The sequence below is a fragment of the Mesoplodon densirostris genome, chromosome 11, assembly GCF_025265405.1.
Source record: "Mesoplodon densirostris isolate mMesDen1 chromosome 11, mMesDen1 primary haplotype, whole genome shotgun sequence".
NCBI classification, from domain to species: domain Eukaryota; kingdom Metazoa; phylum Chordata; class Mammalia; order Artiodactyla; family Ziphiidae; genus Mesoplodon; species Mesoplodon densirostris.
In genome coordinates this window covers 20,806,523-20,827,509 of record NC_082671.1, presented here as the reverse complement: position 1 = coordinate 20,827,509, position 20,987 = coordinate 20,806,523, and the positions used below count along the sequence as shown (strand labels likewise).

The 20,987-nt window shown below is 37.4% G+C and overlaps 1 protein-coding gene across 1 annotated transcript in view; it reads left to right on the top strand.

Annotated features, from left to right (window-relative positions):
- Positions 1-20,987, top strand: part of SOX5 (SRY-box transcription factor 5) — a 739,414-nt gene that overhangs the window by 532,104 nt on the left and 186,323 nt on the right. Inside the window, exons 6-7 of the mRNA XM_060112407.1 lie at positions 175-347; positions 5,503-5,571. Of these exons, the coding sequence (XP_059968390.1) occupies positions 175-347; positions 5,503-5,571 (242 nt within the window). The remainder of the gene's footprint in view (positions 1-174; positions 348-5,502; positions 5,572-20,987) is intronic.

The window sequence follows — 20,987 nt, the reverse complement described above, 5'->3', positions numbered from 1 at the left end:
AAATAGTCATCACTTTTTACTGTTGAGTTATAATCTAACAGAAGGTAAGTATATGTTTGTGTGTCAAACCTTATTCATGTAATAATTCTCTATACACCAGAGTCATTGTCATCGAAAAACCACTCTCTTCTTATTTCTCTTTTCTTACATGTTTTATTGCCATCTTATTTTCAGGGACTCCCGAAAGCCTCGCTGAGAAGGAGAGACAGCTCATGGGGATGATCAATCAGCTAACCAGTCTGCGAGAGCAGCTGTTGGCTGCCCATGATGAGCAGAAGAAACTGGCTGCATCTCAGATTGAGAAACAGCGCCAGCAAATGGAGCTGGCCAAGCAGCAGCAAGAACAGGTGAGTAAGAACTAGAGAACACAGTCAGATTCCACAAGTATTGTTCTGCCTGCAACATATAGGTCACTCTTGGAGGCAAACAAAGATCAGTAAAATCTTCTCCCCCCTGCCTTGCATAAGTAAATAAAAAGGCAAAACACCAAAGTGAGCAAAAAACTCATCTGAAAAAGCTTATTAACTATTTTAGTGGTACATAACTTGGAAGTGACTATAATCAAGGTGAAATTCATGAGCAAAGTACCAAAAAAAACCATGGAGAGTCAAGAGAACATTTCCATTCAGGGACATTATGAAAGATTTCATTCAATGTGTTTGGTGTGAACTTTGAAGGTTAGGTAGGATTCAACAAGTGAAGTCAATTTCCAATCATGGGGCAAGAAGTTTGGTTAGGAGGCTATTATGATGATCTAAATAAGATGTGAGACTCTAAACCATATAGGGCAATGACCATGGAGAAAGAGAAAAAAGGGATAAATAGGTGGAAGAATTTCAAGTGGGCTAAAGAGAGAGGAAAAGTGTTGAGCCTGGGTAGCAGGGAAGGTCACGAGGAGGGCAGATTTGGAAAAGCAGGTGGTTTTATTATGCTGAATTAGAGCTGTTGTCAGGTTGTCCATCTGAAAGTATGTGAGAGAATAGAAATCTCAATTAACAGTTTGGGAGAGAGGCCTGAGCCTAATTTCCTAGATTAGCTACATAGAGATGGTTGTTTAAACCACTGGAGAAAGTCAGTTTCATTCATTTATTCAAAAAATAATAATCAAGTGCTTCTTGTGTGCCAGGCACTGTGTTAACTACTGAAGTTACCTCAATTAACCAGAAAGACAAAGCCCCTAATTTCTAGTGGAAAGAGAGACAATTAACAAAGGAAAAGAAAAATTAACAAAATAATTTCAGATAGTGATAAGTAATTTGAAAAAATGTAATGAGAGTAATTTAATAAATATTGATTAACATGACAAGTTTGGGTTGCCATCTTAGTTTGGGTGGTTGGATCTGGCAGTTAAGCTCATATCTAAATGACATATGAGAGGCAGAGGTATTAATATCTAGGGCCAAGGTGTTTCATGCAGAGGAATGACAGGTTTGTAGGCCTTAAATGAGAGTAGTGGTGATATCATGAGAAAATGGAAAGGAATTAAGGGAAGATAGATCCTTGGGAGATGCTGGCATATAGCTGGTAGAGAGAGGAAAATGAACATATCCAGAAGCAAGAAGCTACTAGAGTAGTCATTTAGATTCTCATTGTCAGCCTTTAAGCATGTGGCTTCTCTGGAGCTTTAGTAGCAGAAATCAGATAATAAGAATTGACATGTAGAAGAATGATGCATAGTGGGGAAATGGAGGTAATGCATAAGAAGTATTACTTAAAAGAGGATTGGTAGTAATGGGAAGAAAAGACAGAAGGTGTCCTAGGGTGAGCTTACATATAAAGATGGCACATCTTTTCTAGGACTAACTTAGTTTACCATCGCATGTTCTGGGTTTCGTGCACTCACATCTTAAGTGGGGGAGGGCCGTTATTTAGTCAAGGGTACTTTTGTATCTACACAAATACTGCAAAACCTTCTAGACAGCTGTCAAAGTGTAAACTAGCAGAGTTGAAAGAGGTGGAGAAACATTCAGATTACCTTTGAGGAGCCTTCCTTTCCTTTTGTTTACTTTTCTCTTCTTGATGGTTCCTCTCTGCTTGAAAGATGATGTTTTTATTTTTAATGAAATGCGTCACCATCTTCCTTAAGTATATATTTAGCCTGTTACTGGGGATGGCCCTTATTCCTCTTGCTCTACCCCTGTGATGAAACAGCTCAGAATGATTGCCCAGGACAGTCTAGAAGAAGACCACTCTTTTCTTGTTCATAACCCTCAATACCTTCAGACATCTGAATTCAGGAGATCCTAGGAACCTCTGAAACTGGAGCTCAGCTGGGGGTATTTCTTTGTAGAGAATCCATACTTCAATGGGCCTGAGGACATGCTCATCCTAAAAAATCTGAGCAATTACTAACGGGGAGCAAGGTTCCTTACGTTCTCTTTCACACTCTGGCCCATCCTCAAATATCATCAACAGATTCTAGGATTTTTTACTTACTCTGACATTCTCCTTAGAACTTCAGAAATCTTTAGGTTCTTCCAGAAATTCTCTGCTGTATTGGAGAGATGCCAGGCAATGCTGCCTATGCAGCCTGAGAGAAGATCCCTCCTGAGAGCTACCGGTCAGGTTCCTGGAGCCCGTTCTGCTCTCCCAGATCCTCTCCGCCGTGCAGTGCTGGCTCGCGGCATCGCCACTCTGGTAGTCACTGATCTTTTCATCGGGACACAGGGATATTTCTGAAGGACATTGAGTATTTATTCCTTAAGATTCAGGTTAGGTTTCTCTCACCTTGAGAACTCCTTTTCTGACCCTACTCCCAGCACTCCCTAGTCAGTACAGTGTGTTCCTACTCTGTGCTCCATTCCACATTCATCTTTTCAGCAACTTTCTGTTGAGCACCAATTTGATGCCAGCTTCTGTTTTAGTTAATGGGATACAGCAAGCAATAAAACAGACCAAAATACCTCATGTATTGAATTCTAGTTGGGAAGAGATAGACAATAAATAAGTAAAATATATGTTGAAAATGAAGCAGAAAAATAGGGATGAGGGTGCCAGGTAGAGAGATAGGCTCTTTTAAAATGGCTGCTCAGGGCTTCCCTGGTGGCGCAGTAGTTAAGAATCTGCCTGCCAATGCAGGGGACACGGGCTCGAGCCTTGGTCCAGGAAGATCCCACATGCTGCGGAGCAACTAAGCCTGTGTGCCACAACTACTGAAGCCCGCATGCCTAGAGCCCGTGCTCTGCAACGAGAGAAGCCACCGCAATGAGAAGCCCACGCGCTGCAACAAAGGGTAGCCCCCACTCGCCACAACTAGAGAAAGCCCATGCGTAGCAATGAAGACCAAACACAGCCAAAAGAAAAAAAAAGAAAGACTGCTCAGGGAAAGCCTCATTGATAGGGTAATAGCTGAGCAGAGACTTGTAGGAGGTGAGGGAGTGACCAATGCAGTTATCTAGGAAAAGAGTGTTCCAGATGGAGGGGAAAGCAAGTGCAAAGGCCCGGAGGCAGGAGTACCCTCGGGAACTAGGAGTACCCTTGGTGTGTTCAACAGACAGGAAAACGGAGTGGCAAAGGGAAGGGAGAGAGATGATGTCAGAGAGATAGCAGGAGGCCAGCTCATACAGGGCCTTGCAGGCATCATATGGAAACTGGCTTTTACTCTGAGCGAGACAGAGGCTTTTGAAAAGAGGAATAACACAACACAACTTATATTTTAAAAGGATCTCTCTTGGTGCTGGTTTATAGTAGGCTGCAGGGAGCGAGGGCAGAGGCAGAAAGAGCAGATAGGACGCTATCACAGCAATCCAGGCAAGAGGCAGCAGTGACTTAGAACAGGAGGAAGTGTGGAGGGCTATGAGGTGGTTAGTTTCTTAATAAAATCTTAAGGCACTTAGAAAAGGATTTAAATATCAGCTGAAATACTGATATGTGGGAGGAAAGAACTGGACTTAAGGAAGAGAGTGGTATTTCGTTTTCTACCTTTTCCTTTCTGACTTTTCTTCAAAGAGAGAAAAAGGAATTTCTTTAGGCTGTATTCCTAAGATAAAACAAAAGCATTAAAATAATTATAATTGTACCAGCGTACATAGGGGAAATAAAAAATGCATTGTGCAGCCATATAGATCCAACCTCATCATATAGGTTCTTTACTTTCATTCATAGTAATGAACTCTGCATAAATTTTTTCCTGAATTTTTTGCTTTCTGATACAGAGGTTAAGGGATATACTTTCCTAATGAAAATGATAGTAATCATAGCATTGAGAATAAGAATTAGAGCGTATTTATAAGGCAGCTATAAGTTTCATGAGGTGAGAAGTTACATTCTTGGGAGAAGGTTTCCTGCCCTATCTCATGAAGTGTTTAGAATTTTCTTCTTGTCTCTTCACTCATGCGCTCTTCATCAAGTGTTCACTCTGTACTCCTTTTGCATCAGGCTTTGCGCAAATGGTGAGAGCAAAATCTACGTGACCCCTAACTTCACCGTATTTATGAATTTCTACCTCGGAGACAGAAACCTGTTAATTAAAGCAAAAACAAAAATAAATATAACATCATAGCATGTGGTATAGTATCAAGTAGGAAGAGGATGTTATGAGAGCGAAAAACAGGGGGCAGTTGTGCCTGTCTGGCTTAACACTTAGGATGACCACACTGAGGGCTAATTCCTGAGTTTAGTTTTGAATCTGTTGAATTTGGAGTGCCTTTGAGAATGTTGTTGGATAAATGGGTCTAAAGCTTAAAGCAAAGATCCAGGCTAGAGAAACAAATTTGTAATCACTTGGCATACGTGTGGATGTAGGTATAGAGAGAAAGGAATAGAGTCTAAAATGAGCCTTCAACATTGTGTGATAGGAGAGAGCCATTGACAGTAACTGGGAAGGATCAGACTCAGAGATAGGAGCAAAACAGGGAAAATGTGGTGTCATAGAAGCCAAGGGAGAAAGTTCAGGATCAAGGGAAAGCACTTGAGTATTGAAATCTGATGAAAAGTCAAGCGGTGAGGACTAGAAAACACTTCAGAATTTAAAAAATTGGAAGTGACTGTTGACTTTATTAAGAATCCTGTTAGTAGAGACCAGAATTGAACGTGTTGAGGACTCGGCAGTCAGTTTGTGAGGCAGAAATGGCAGTGTTTACCAAGACACAAAAGCATGCCAGAACCTCACTAAGGAATGGAGCATCTTAAAGTACCTTGTCCTACTCTGAACTCTTTGGCACACACCCTCCTGTTTATGAAATATTCTCTTTCTTTTCCAAGGGCTGAAAACATCAGAGGTAGTACCTCCTTAACATACTGCCAGAAAGAGGGATTTTTGGAACTCCAGCATTTCACACTGGATTGGACCACTGTTTTGTGTCTTAGGCTTCATTTGACTGTTCCTGAAGTCTAAATCTCTTGTCTGATCCTACTTAAGGATTTGGTCCTGTAGGGGCGTAGGCACATCTATTTTCATAAGCTTAATCAGTGTCACATCAAACTTTGAGACACAGAACATTGGTAATTTCCCCCTGGGACTGTAATATACTCTTAAATTTTTCATGTGCCATTTCTCCGCAGATTGCAAGACAACAGCAGCAGCTTCTGCAGCAACAACACAAAATCAATTTGCTTCAGCAACAGATCCAGGTCAGAAATCATAATTTCATACTGACTTCCAATTAAGAAATAGATTTTGTTTCTCATTTTCAGGTGACCTAACTGAAATAAGCTCCAAAATAAAAGTTACTTTCGGCCTAATCATGACGTGTCACCCACATGCCATGAGAATCTTGCACACGGTGGCTCCGTCATGGGCCCGACTGTGTCGCGGTGTTTTAGGGGAGGGAAGCTGATAGTAATTTTTATCCTACACAGAAAGGGAATTATTGTAGAGAAATGTTTCCTTTTCTCTATTCTTTAATGTTTAATATGTGCCTGGAAATGTTCTTAATAGGGGAGGTACAGGGGAACCAACCTTGGCTCTAAAATTGCATGATTCTAATTGGGTTGAATACTCAATCTACATTATTTCTTTATAAAGACTTTATAGAGTTATAGCCTTCGTCCAAGTTTATTCACATAACTCATGAGGATTAAAAGAAGAATTAAGAAAATTTTCTGTCATTCTTTACAAGATCATAAATCAGTTCATTCTACAAAGCAGAAAGGTTTTCAGTTAGACGGCGGTGGCAGGGAGAATTTTTACAGTAGGCTCGAGAGCCACGTGTGATCAAGGTGGAAGTGAGGGAGGGTGATGATTTGGTGTTCAAGTCGAATTTCACCCTTCATACTGCGAGGAGAAACGAAGACTGAGGGCTCTGTAACCTCCATATTTTTCTTCTGTGGAAATTTGCAATGATGAGAAGCAAAGCTGCCAGGGATAGCCCGTCTCCACCACTTGCTTGTGGCATGCGTTTTGCCAAAATGTGTTTCCCTTTCTGAAAATTCCCTTTTTGAAAGCACTCATTTTGTAGAGTATTTAGGAGGATTTAATAAAACCATGGATGGAGAGCTTTAGCCTAATGTCAAGGCACATAGTAAGTACTCAATACATACTTGCTATGACTAGCAAGAAGAGGAAACTAGTTCATGGAGCAATGACTCCAACCTTACGTGACATCATCCATCGGAAATCAACTGTTAGATTTGCAGTCAGCTTATCTGGGGAGAAATTCATCATTCTCTTGAAGCTGTATCTTGAGAATCCAATATATTATATTAAGTGTAAATATAAATGACAGAAGCAAACATGTCAAAATTATTTCATCCGCATGTTTATCATGTTTAGACTTATTTGCCAAAAAAGTTTATCCCATTTTATCTAACTGGGTCAGCTACACTTAATTCCTTTACTGTGGGTTATTATATAGTCCAATCAAGGTTTACTCATTCTTGTTCAACCTGAGATTTTAATGAGCACAGTTTCAGTGAGACAGAGAAACATCAGTGAAATGTTCCAAACAAGACTCCATGCCTTCCTTAATTATGAACAGCACATTTCTAATGTGATATTATCTGTCTCTCCCTATCTGGAGTGTGGTTATTCATTCAATGGTTTAAAACTGTTTTTCAGGTTTTATGTTTAGCCTGAGCATGCTGCCTTTGAATGTAATTTTAGTTGATGGCACGAGGTTATCTACACTTAAAATGTTTTTGATTATTGAAAACCAAAGATAATAGAATTATTATGGCAATTTCTCATTATAAATAAGATACAATTCCATAATGAGTGCTGTGGTCCTTTGCAATTCACCTGGTTTCACTGCGATTTGATGAGGGTACCAATGGTTTTAAGTGTTTATCATTTTTATGAGATTGAGATAGTCTTTTGTTAAATAGAATTGCAAAAATGTATGTAAGCCCATATTATAAATATGTAGAAGGCTCAGTCAGCTGTGTTTTCTGACCATATAAATTGTGCAACACCTTCAGTACTTACTTTTTTTGCAAGTATTCCACAGTTATGACCACTGCATTCATAATGTGGATTTAAAGCTCTGTCATAATAACAAAATGTTGAAATTGGAGGACTTCTTGCTCCAGAGCATGGAGCATTGTACTTTATAAGGCAGAGCATTTTTTTTTTTTTTTTTTTTTCTTTTTGCGGTATGTGGGCCTCTCACTGTTGTGGCCTCTCCCGTTGCGGAGCACAGGCTCCGGATGCGTAGGCCCAGCGGCCATGGCTCACGGGCCCAGCCGCTCCGCGGCATATGGGATCCTCCCAGACCGGGGCACGAACCCGTATCCCCTGCATCGGCAGGCAGACTCTTAACCACTGCGCCACCAGGGAGGCCCAAGGCAGAGCATTTTTAAAATGAATTACCTTAAACTCTTTTAGAGATGACATGACTATAGAAACTGTATTCCAGCGAGCGGGAGCCAAGTTTAATAACTTGCCCAAGATCACATGACTAGTTATAGGTAGAACCAGGATCAGAAGCAAAGTTTTCTGACTGTTAGTTGAAATTTTGCTGAGTATGATAATTTTAAAAGCTTAGAATTTCTATTTGATCAAAATGTTACGCTGCTGGCCTCCACTAGTTCACAGGGTAGACAAAAAAAAAAAAAAAAAAAAAATCCAGTAGTCCCTAAAGGAAATAATGTCACACTGACAGTAATTTGGGGGAAACATTAAAAGATGCTGAGATACTATATCTGTGTATATGTCCTCTTTTCTAGTGTTAGTACAGATAAATGATACCGACAGAGTCAAAACCCATCAAGCTATTATTTAAAAAAAAAAGCCTGGGAATGTTTCAGGCAAAAAATAAATACTGAGCAAGAGTGACAGTCTGAAAGGAATTAATTTTCACAGCTTCTAGTATATTCATTAACTGAAAGCATAGTTCTAAAGTATATTTTATAAATTGTTAATTTGGAGCTGTCTAACAAACACTTAATAGTTATGAAAATCACAATATATTTAAATTAGTCTATTGAGAAATATGGGAAGCACTGATGTAGTGGCTTGTGTAGAAATAGAAGATTAAAAACATTCAAGAGATCCTTTTTGTTCCCCACATAAATCTTTAACCATATTTCCTTTATAGAATTTTTTCTCTCCCTTTTCTTTTTTCTACTTCCTCCTTTTCTTTGGCAGCATAGAACAAGGAGGGAGAAGATTAAAAATCAAATCTGCTATAGTGGAAGGCAAATTAAATGTAGAACAAATATTATTATGAGATGAATTTTTGTCAATATGTAATCAATGCTCACGTAAGAATTTACCATAGATTAAATTTTCTTTGATATCTGAAAATATATAGTATATTTTGAATTTGATCTACTTTTTTTTCTTTCTTAAATATGGAGCCTTAAGACCTTGTAGAAAAAAACATACCACTTACATTATTCATCCTGATTGCATTTTTTAGATGTTTTGTGCCATTGTTCCTTTGGACCTTAGAAAACAATGCATTCTAGTTCCTCTCTTGATATAATAGTGGATTGCAGTGTTACTAGTCCACAGTTAGGGCTATGTTTAAAATTTTTCAGCTATAAATACACAAGACATTAACTTGGTTCAGATATTGGGAAAGTTATGCAATACATTAGATGGGCTAAGCAGATCTGCGAGATGGATTAGATTGATAGGTAAGAGAGCAGAACAAATTTTCACACTTGATAGCTGTGTTAAATGACAGGAGGGTGATGTCCCCTAACATTTTCCTCATTCTTTCCTCTCTTTAAAGGAGAGGTTAATTTAGTCATCTTTATTCCATTCGAAGTATACTTCATTCAAGTTTAAAAACGTATGAACAAGTTTGTATGTGTGTGTATGAACAAACATTCACATTTTTAATGACCCAGGTTATTTAAAATTTCTCTTGACCTGTTAATTCTATTTTCTTTCAACTCCAGATGAAAAGAATGGTGGTAAGTTTTACTCTGCAGTTATTTATGGAAAGAGAAAAATGCCATAAGAATTGGCAAATTAGCCAGTTTATTTAATCACTTAGGGTCAATTCTTTATGAACTGTTCTTATCTCTTTAAAAAGCAACCTTGGCTCTAAAATTGCATGATTCTAATTGGGTTGAAAACTCAATCTACATTATTTCTTTATAAAGACTTTATGAGTTATAGCCTCCTTCCAAGTTTATTCACATAACTCATGAGGATTAAAAGAAGAATTAAGAAAATTTTCTGTCATTCATTACAAGTTCATAAATCAGTTCATTCTACAAATAAAATCACGCATAATATCAGAAACATCCCATCTTCCCTCAAGAATTTGTCTCTTTCTTTATGAGACCCTTAATTGTAGGAACACTAAGAAGGTTTAGTCTTCCTTTTCTACTATTCAGCAATATTTTTCTTTAATGTTTTTGTTTATTGTCCTTAAAAAAAAAGAACATTTTTGCACTTTTACTTACTGTATCTAGCTAACTTCTAATGCACATTAATACATAAGATGCAATTTATAAATATTTCAGGGGAAAATATCCTTCTAGATTTTTTGAGGGTAATCTTTTTTTTTCTTTTACTCTATTGCTTGTGCTATAGTGCCCATCTTCAGCAGTTTTATTTCCTGACTAATCTCTTTTTTATAATAAATCAGCCTGTTTCTAATACTGTTAGATGGTTTATGTTTCCAGTAATGATCCTAGACGAGTGGTTCATCTTGACCTGATTCACTGTTACCAAAACCTTTTAAAGTAAATGAATGAGTGACCTCTATTCAACATCCATTATGGCAACAAACTGAATGTTCCTGAAGAATCAAGTTCTCTTTTTGTCTTGAAGCTTTGTATAGGACATGGTTTCTGTAGCTTTGGGTGTGTGTTTGAGGGGGGCCAGGGGAAGCATGTCCTAGTTTTAAATCTCTTACCCTTTTTCAATAATACTTAATGGAATTTAAAGTTCTTATTAGCATCTTAGAGGGTCAATCCAACAACATGGTCTAATATGAAATTGACCTAAGTATTTTTAAGGGTGAATTTAAAGATATTGTACTTCTTTTCAAATGCATAATTTCATGATTCCCATACTGGAAGCTCAGTGTTTAAACTGTCATAAGAGATGCCACATATTTGTTGCATTCCCTCTTCTGATAAACTTTTCCAACTATTGTTCATTGTGTTCTCTTGGGGGGAGAGAATTGGTATTTAATAACCCCCTGTCATTGTTGCTGATTCATAAGGTAAGCACATGCAGGACTAATAGTAGCTTTGGGCCACCGATTCTGTCTGGAGCTAAGGACTGAGCAAAGGACAAATCTCTGTTCCTTTGTATTCTTAGTTGGGCAGTGTATATTCCATAGTATGTAGGAAAGAGCTTGATTCTTTAGGTGTTACAGGATTATATTTAACTGTATGAAACTTAAGTGTATTAAATGGTTAAACAAAAAGATAGAGGTCAGGTTCTGTGGATGTAGACATACTCATGTTCAGTTTCTGCTTCTTTGTACCTCATCTGCTATGTGATCTTGAGAAAATTACTCAGTCCTTCTGAGTTTCATTATTCCCATCTATTAAATGGGAATTACAGTACCTAAGTCACACCTGGTTAGTCTGAGGATTAAATGGCATCATCCCTGGCATGTAATGAGCACACAATGCTAAAAGTTTTTGCCTAAGTCATTTGAAAAACTTCTTTCTGTTTTTCTGATGATGGACAATTTAATGAATATTTCCATAGAGGAGAATTTCTAGGAAAAAAAGTATATAACCTACATGGCAGTAGCCACTGAAAAGTGTAAGTTAACTCTTCCAAATTTATATGATTTTAGAACTATGGCAGATTTTTAGAAAGCCTTTATTTAGACCTAGCTCTCATTTTGACATTTGTAAAGTGAAACCAAGTAAGGTTAGAAGATTTTCCCAAGGTCACATAAGTTGTTTCTTGTGGAACCATGGCTGGATTGCAAGTTCCCCGAGTCCTGGTCATTTTTATTTCACCAATATTCTGCCATTTAAGGCTTAATGGCCCAAAGTTTTAAAATGAGTTTACCTTCCCTGGGAACTTACTCCTACGAAGTAAAAATACATCTTGACTTATATACAGTTGAATGATTACGTTGCAGTCATGGGCTCAACCAATTTGTGATAAAGGTTTCATTTTATTGGAGCCAAAGTTCTCTGAGCTCATTAAGAGTTTTGGTAATTCTTGATAAATTATTATGCAGAAGGAAATCCATTGAAATATTACATTGGAAACATAATAACGTTAAAGGTGAAATAATAGTACCTGACTGACCTGCTGATTTATGATTTCTTTCTCTCAGTGTGGTAAGTCGGAAGCATTTTACCCTCCTCAACAAGACCCTACACACATACATGAGCACAAAGAGATTGCAAAGTAACCTTGTCTCTTTAGGAAACTGGAAATGCCAAGAATAAACACCATATAATTAAGGTAGCATTTCAACCTGAGAAGGAAATGCATTAACTCCTTGAGCTCCGACTAATGTTTTTCTGTATGAAATACAATATACCACCCCTGGGAGGATATAGTTCTTGACATTCAGATAGATTATTAGAGGAGAAAATATGGAGATACAAAGTAGCAGCTTTAGAAATGACTTTCCTCTCTTCCTTGTACTTTGTGGAAGGAGAACTTCCTATTGAGAAGATGGGTGTCCGCTCCTAAAAGAGCAGTGATGATAACTGCAGGTCTGTCCTTTTACTCAGAGGGAGCCACTTTAAAATCCTTTAAGCATTGTGTTTTTTTATGTACATCTCCTGGTGATTACCTAATGATAGAATTTCAGTCATTCATATGATTTCTCTGTCTGCACAAACCTGCTTTTGTAGATAGAGATACAGGTAGATTGATATGCATATATATTTTTAAATTTGTATTGATATAACACATACCTGATGGCTAAAAGAGTACAAGAGAATAATGAAAGCAACCATCCAGAGCCCAGTCCTCTGTACTGTGCCCAGTCTTTTCACTCAGAAAAGATTTCCTTAAAATCTGTTGTTTTTTTAATAGCCTTCTAGTATTTATTATACTTCTGTATATCAAATATTATTATAGTGCCATTTCTGACTTATCAACTTTAAATATCATTAACTTGGAAACTGGAAACTTAGTTCTGGTATTGCCAGCCCAGCACCCTCCCCTCTACCCCTCCCTCACCTGTAATATAGTGACATAAGTCATTTAAGTTCTTCCAACAGATATTCTTAAACTTTAAATAGTTAACTTACACCTCTTTTCTCAATCAACTATAAATAGTGTCTCTTAACACTTGCCTTGTCGGATGAGGATGACATCTCTCTTCTGTCACACACAGCTGCCAATTTCTGTTATCTGTGTGTTTACTCTAAATATATATAATACATGTGTGTATATATGTATGTGTATATAAACACATACACACATAGCTGTTTTGCTTTACCTGTTGGTTAATCCTAAAAACTGAAAATCAATAGATGATTTTTATGTTAAAATATGTCTATATATTTTTTCTGCATAGTCTAAATAAGGTGCTCCTTATTTAATTTCTGTGTAGCTTTGAGCTTTCCAACTGCCTTTTCATTAGTCTTTCTTCTTCATGTTATTTGCCTTATTATCTCTGTAAATTCTCAAGAATAAACCAGATCTCCACAATCCGACTTCCCTTGATACCTGCTCCCTAGTCCTCTGTTCTCCTGCTTTCATTTGGTTTAGTTAGTCCTGCCGACATTCTAGGATGTCCCTTTATGGTTCTCCAGGGTCGAGAGAATCACTATTTCCTATATTGTCCTCCTTGCTTTATCTCCTTGTTTTGCTCCAGAATCACATCAAGAACTTCCTAGAAAAAAAAAGGAGGGGCAGGGGTCTGCATCAGATATAAAGTTTCTGGGATAAAAAGTTCTAAATGTATGTGCGTATAATAATGCTCCATTTTACCCCTCTACTTGATTGATAATTTGGCTGCAAACAAAATTGTAAGTTGGAAGTCATCTCCCTTATATTTCAATTCCATCGATTCATCATCTTCTCGCATCTGTGAAAAATATGATGTTGATCTGATGTTTTTGTTAGTGTGACCAATATTTTTCCTTTCTGAAGGCTTTTAGTATCTTCTGTTTACTGCGACATTTCACAATACATGAAAAATATCAGCATATATTCTGACATTTTTCATTTATTATTTTGTAAGCACCATGAATCTTTTGTTCTAAAGTTATGTTCTTTTGCTCTGGAAAATTATCTTGTCTTTTTTTTCTTGACCATTTTATCCTTTATTTTTCAGTTCTTTCTGGATCTCCTATTAGGCAGACATTGTATTTTCTGGGTTAGTAACTATGTTTCTTAATGTTCATATTTTTTGTTTCTGTTTCTTGGTTCTTATTTTTAGGGGATTGCCTAAACTTTTATCTCCTAAATTTTTTAATTGGATCTTTGAGAAATTACCTTTTTAATTTCCATGAGCAACTTCTTTTCTCTAATTCTTTTTTCAGGTTATCCTATTGTTTAATGGATCATTTCTCCTTGAATATCTCAGGGTATACATGTTTGAGGGTGTTACCAAAAAAAATTAATTCTCACTTCCTTAAATTATCCTTTCTCTCATTTTCACCTCCTTGTTTATCTTGATGTTACTCTTTCAGCTTGAAGTTCTACTGGAATTAGAAAATGATTGGTTACCCATCCAGATTTAAGAATGAGATAAGAACAAGTAGACTGGGAGCTCTGACTATGAATGAGACTTATCAACAGGTGGGCACTGCTTTAGCGAGAACAGGAAGCTGGCCATACATAACATGAATCCTATATATGGGTACAGAAAGGTCTTTGTTCTGGGATTCCAATGATCATGCGCTAGCTATCGTAAATTTCCTTAGACTATTCAGTTTCTGTTGAAGTGGGTGTGATGTAGCTGGGGAAAAGGACGAGAGCCACTTTCAAATAATACTATTGTTTTCAACCCAGGTCTTAAACTCCTGTTCTCTCGCATATCTAGTATTTCAAGTCCTAAGACTTTCTGGTGATTCTGAGTAAAAATTAAGCCCTGTTTTCACTTAACCCCATGCGTGTGTACTCTAGTCTGTTTCACCCACTTTCATCAGCTAACACTCTACAATTGCTTTTCATCTTCCAAAACTTTGGTCATATTTCTTGCCTGTGCATGCCTTTTATTCTTAATTATCTTACGTGACATAAGTTTATAAATTATTTGTTTTTATTGTTTTAATGATGTCTCCAGAAAGAACTGAGATATATGCACATGGTCAGTCTATCTTGGAAATGTAAATCAGAACATCATTTTAAAAAAATTCCTTCTTTTTAAATAGGAGAAAATATTCAGAACAGTAAACAGTATCTGGGAACAAAGGAGTCCTCATAAAGATGATGAAAGGTGAAGGTGAAGCTTGAGGCTCCAAAACCAAAATATGCAGTTCTAAGATCTGTATAGCATAGAATATATTTTTTAGTTTCTCTGGTGGGAAAAGAGTGGGGACAAGGGATATAGATATGGAGAATTTCACCATCGTTTTCCCCTTTTTGTTAAATTTGTCAAACAGTATGAGTTTATATATAATTTTAGACAATGACCTTGATATTTTAAACTTTTTAGTATCATTATTGAGACCCTAGTTGAAATAACAGCTATAGTTGATGATTCTGTTGAAGTGACGTTGACAACAGTTTTTGGAAGATGTAATCCTGGTTCTGTAATTCATTCATCCTGACTTGGGCTCCTCAGTAAAGACATAAACAATGCACTTCATGGAAGGAGGTCATTTCCTTTTCCTCATTTTTTTACGTGGAATCTCAGTCTTTCATGTTGTTTTCCTTTTTCTGTCATCCAATTTCTGTGCCGTTTCTGTGTTTTTTCTTTCTCCAATCTTTGCAGTATGATTTTTGAAGTGAACCCTGGTTTCATTTAATCCAGTGTGGTCATTATGGAATCACCGAGACTGGCCCAGAAAGCAGACCGAGAGCAGCATTTCCCATGACTTTGCCACCTTTACCAAACATCATTACCTGTGGAAAAAGCTGAACGTTGTTCTTCACTGAGGCTCTACAGTTCATATCTTACCAGTTAACAAAGCAGAATCCATCAGTGCTTAGATAAAACCTGGGAATGTAATTATCAAATAGTGGGAAACAAAACAAAGCAAGTTATCAATAACAGGTTTGGAGAATATGGTCAAAAGTCAATATGTTGGCCAAAAATGAACTTCTTTTATTTCACCTTAATTTGTACAGTTAGTGTGGTAAATAAATGTGGTAGCAGGAAGTGCTCACAGAGTCTTTAGAAAGAATTTCTATCTCCTATCTTTGAAGACAGTTGACAAATAGGTAGAAAATTAGATGCCAGTGAAATTAACAGTGTTAACATAAAATGAATTAATTCTACAAAGAGCAATTATATCATGAGTCAAGACATACATTCCAGACATCCCTAGTACATGGCAAATTTCCTTCGAAGAGCTCTCTAGCCAGCGTACTAATTTCTACTCAAGAGTTGGTAAATTTTTATGTAATTTACAGGCAGCGAGAATCTGATTGACTTTTTACTCTGTGTGTGCATGTTTATTTGGCTCTTTTCTTCAGAAAAGAAAGATTAACAGTTAAAAAAATGAGAAAGGAGAGATAAATAGAACACAAGATACCTTTATGATACCAGAATGGTCCCCAGTTTTCCCTTGAAGGAGAAACAAAAGGAAAACTGAAGTTGTTTCTTTTTCAGTGAATATTCTATAAGTGCTTAATTCTCAGTCTTTATTATACTGGACCTCACAGCAGCATTCAATAAAGTTGACCACTCCCACTTTCCTGTAACACTCTTTGGTTGGCCTCCAAAAGACCACAGTCTGCTTTTCTTCCCCATTCTCATTCTCATTTGGTAGGTTCTTTCCTGTCCTTAAAAAGCTAACTTGCATTTATTTTCCATCCTCTGACTTCTTTATCTCCACTTATTTCCTAAATGATCCCCTTAAACAGCCTCTGTCTCTCACCTGGACCTCAGAGTCTAATACCCAGCTGTCTACTCAGCCTGTTTAAATGGATAACTAATATGCACCTCAAATTTCACATTTCCCAAACAGAACCTTTAATCATCTCCCCCAAACTCATTCTTAACTGATTTATCCATCTGTGAATATAATGCCACTTGCCTAGTTACTGTTGTCAAAGACCTAGGAGCTGTCTTTGTATCCTCTCACTCTCTTATGTCTCGCAACTAATCCATCAGAATTGGCTTTTATCCTCAAAGTCTATCAGTTCAGCAACTTCTCCCATGATCACTCTAGTCTATGTCACCATCACTTCTCACCTAACCTGCTGTTGTAGGCCCCCTAACCAAGTGGGTCATCCTGCTTCCTCTGTTGACCTGCTGACTAGGTTTTTCACATAGCTGCTAGAGTAATCTTTTAAATTTAATTGTGCTGTAACCATGCTCAAAATCATGTCATTTAAAATGAATTATGGGCTTCCCTGGTGGCGCAGTAGTTGAGAGTCCGCCTGCCGATGCAGGGGACACGGGTTCGTGCCCCAGTCCGGGAAGATCCCACATACCGCGGAGCGGCTGGGCCCGTGAGCCATGGCAACTGAGAGTGCGCGTCCGGAGCCTGTGCTCCGCAATGGGAGAGGCCACAACAGTGAGAGGCCCGCGTACCACAAAAAAAATAAATAAATAAATAAATAAAATGAATTCACTCTTCTTACCTTAGTCTGTTGGGCTATACTTGATTGCACCAACCTCTAACTTTCTCCTTCATTCCTTCCACGCTAGAAACCCATCCTTGCTGGTTGCAAAGAATATGCCGGCAATGTTCTAGCATCAGAGCATTTGTACTTGTCATTCTTGTGGCCCGGAATGCTTTCTTCACCTCCTCCCATACCTCACAGCCTCACTTCAGCCAGCCATCTCTTCCAGTGCCGTCCTCCTCAGGGAGGCCGTCTCTGAGAGCCGGAGGTGCCCCTGCCTCCTCCAGCTGCCTCTGGGCTCTTTTCCTGCAGACTTGTCTTACAGCACTCTCACCCCTTATATTTATTTGGTTCTTGCTGTACCCTTGCGACCACAAATGCACACCTAGCAACAAGTCTATGGGGGTCAAGGATTTTATCTGTCTTGATCACTGCTGTATCCAAAGAACCTGTAAATCTTCTTGACATATGATGAGAACTCAGAAATATTTACTCAGTGTATGACTGTATGAATGAAGTGAGGGTGCATTATCCAGTGTGTAGTGTATGTAAAAATAAGTAAGACAGTAATTTTCTCAAGAGATTAAAATAGATGCTATGGGAGCCATCAAAAATAGATAACCAACATTCCCTAGTGCTGTATGTGATTTGTAAAATCATTTTGTACCTTGTACTATACTAGTAAGAAGAAGCAGCCCATTGCTTATTAAGTGGTTGACACTTTGTAGAAGTCATTTCTTATGATTATCCCAAGAATTCAGATAGGTTATGGCATTTTCTCAATCTTGTAGCGAGTAGAAATGAGGATGTGTGTGTGTGTGTGAGATTCTGAGATCCTGACAGTTGACTACTATGTAGACTAAAAGGTGCCTTCTTCCTCTCTCTCCTTATTAGAGTAGCAAGGAGTGATTTAATTCAGATAATCCCTAGAAAATAAAAGTAATTGATCTTATCAAACTGAGCTAAACCTGTTAAACTAGCAAATGTGGCAGGATTTTTTTTTAAAGTAATTTAGTTTTGCTTTCTATGGTAAGCCAAGTAAGAGGGTGCCCTTTATAAATGGAGGAAATAAATATTTATAAATGGAGGAAAGATATGTTTCACAGAAGCAAATATTGCATATGACCATATCTTCACTTATGAATGCCAAAAAAGATAGGGTGCCATATTTATAAAAGATAAATATCTTTTAAAACCATTTTATGTTGACAATTTTGTTAGACTTAAAAAGGAAATTAGAAGAAGTGATCTAATGAACTTTCATAGCATACACATATGTTTAACTATAAATGAGGTAAACTAACGAGCTAATTTTGATATCATACCCATATATTTAATTTGAGATTTCTATTAATATATCTATGTATACACACAGGTGTCTGTACATACATTTTTTGAATCATTATCTTCCCTTCATTTCTTCTATTTAGTGCCAAAATAGGTATTAAAAATTTTTCTTCTCCCATAACCACCATCTAATTCTGAATACCCTTTTTACTCTCTTTCTCTCTATTCCTTTTCACAACTTTGCCAGTACCTGTATCCATACCTGCTGCTTGACCATCTGACATAGCCACTAGTTATTTCCTTTACTACTTTTATTTTATTTTCTCTCCCCCAAAGTTCCTTTCTCTGGCTAACTTTTCTCCTCTTTCTTCTCATTATTGAATTGGATTTTGTGTTTCCATTGAATAAAAATTTGTTCACATATAAACCAGGTGAGTCTAAAAGAGTGTTTTGTTTTAATTTTTAAAGTAAATTATTTGATTTACTACAGGGTGATTCAAGAGGGAGAGAGCACAAGAAAACATGTAAACAGGCTCAAACAGAGGTTCCACAGGGTGTTAGTATACTATATTATTTCAGTCTTTTCATGATAGAGGGTGTGTTGTCATGAGCACCCATGTCAAGCAGCCAGAAAAAGAGGAGGAATGGCTGCCTTAAAGTAAATCAAGAGATAACAATAAAATTTTTCTGTTGCCTGGTGGAGGTGTTTAGGATGTGTTTTCTTTATATCTTCATCCACCCTAATTGAGAATGCTTTAAAATTGAATGACTAGCAGTCAAAACGTGTTTGCTTCAAGCTGAGAAGAAAAATGCTGGTGTCTCCGCTTCCAAACTGATTGCGCTTTGTACACAACTGACAGCTACAGTCACTTTGAGTGACTGATAAGTGGGAAGCTTTGCCACTTATCAAGGAATGCAGGCTGAAAAGAAAAGGCTGGAGTCGTTTAGACGCTTTGGCATGTTCAAAATAACATCTTACATCAGTCAGACTCAGAAGCACTAAAAGACATTTAAAGTGAAGTAATGTATATAGAAATGTGGTATATGAGTATATGTGTACTGAGAGAGACAAAAATGATTCAACAAGCAAATAGCTGCAAAGAGGTGAAAGAGAAAGCACTGTAGTTAGGGGTCGATATTTGTGAAGTCAATCAATGGTTAAATAATTTACACACATTTGGTAAAAATTTACCTTTAGTTTGAAACAAACAAATTTAAAAGTACCTAACTATAGATCTCCACCATTATTTACATAAGCAACTAGCTTTTGACCAAATGGATGCCTTGAAGCACCTGAATAATAAAAATGTCATCCACTTATATAGATAGTAATTTTGTTCTGTTATATCTAACTTAACATGATTATATAATAAAATAGAATCAGGACATGTTCTAATTTTAAACATAATTTTGAGACTATGCTAATGAAATAACATACAGATTCACTAGACTGTAATTTCCACAAATAGGAATTTCTGAAAATGACAATTTTTTATACTCAGTTATTAGGATTATATATACAGTGCATGTATATCCTACTCTAAATTTTCTAGGACATTCATATTTCAAATATTTTCTCTGTCTATTCACATGAGTTATTCATTCTTTTATACTCTTTGGATCCCTAATAAGAGATGCAGTATACCTCAGTGATTTTAACCCTTTTGCTAACACCATTCTGTCTATTTAAATAACTTGTTTCAGTTTGAAAACCCATAAATACACTAGTTTTTGTCAGGCCATGTGTCCCAATTTTAGGTCTGGGGATAAAGTCACAATAACCATAGCCATGGTTAATTTTTCAAACTTCCTTGCCTTGAGCCTGTGTCTTGGAAGACTAAATTTAACGTATAGTCTTTTGATTATTTAAGGTACAGCAACTGCACGCTTGAGGGGTAGAATTATGAAACCTGCAAATTATTTCACTCTTCTCAATTGCTGTAGAACTGAAGACTACTAACGTTTACATCATTGTAAAAATTTGGGGGTGTGTTTGAAGATAATTATTTGAGTGAGCAGGAAGAAGAATGTGTTGGGACATTAAGGCCTTCAGACCAGTCTGTGAACTGCTACAAGTCCTTGAAGAGATAAGGGGCTTGCTAAACCCGTTTCAATTCAGCTGACATTCTTTTTCACTGCAAGAACTTCTTGATGAAGGAAGAAATTTGGTGGTTTGTATCCTAGTACAAGCTTCTGACCTCACAAGCCAACACCTTGAGTAGCACTGAATTAGAGCTCTTTTTTTTTTTTTTTTGCATTACGCGGGCCTCTCACTGTTGTGGCCTCTCCCGTTGCAGAGCACAGGCTCCAGACGCGCAGACTCAGCAGCCATGGCTCACAGGCCCAGCCGCTCCGCAGCATGTGGGATCTTCCCGGACCGGGGCACGAACCCGCGTCCCCTGCATCAGCAGGTGGACTCTCAACCACTGCGCCACCAGGGAAGCCCCTGAATTAGAACTCTTTGATCAATAAAATATTAATATAGACAAATAGTCTTTAGAGATAACTTAATCCAACTTTTTCTTCTTCAGTAGATGGAGAAAGTATGGTCCAGAAATGATAAGGGCTGTGCCTAAGTCCCATATGGTAATTAGGTGTAGACCCTGATCTCTTAGTCCTGATTAATCATAACCAAGATCTGAAGCATTGCTGAGCACAAAATGAGCAGCAGTCCTGCAGAGCCCAT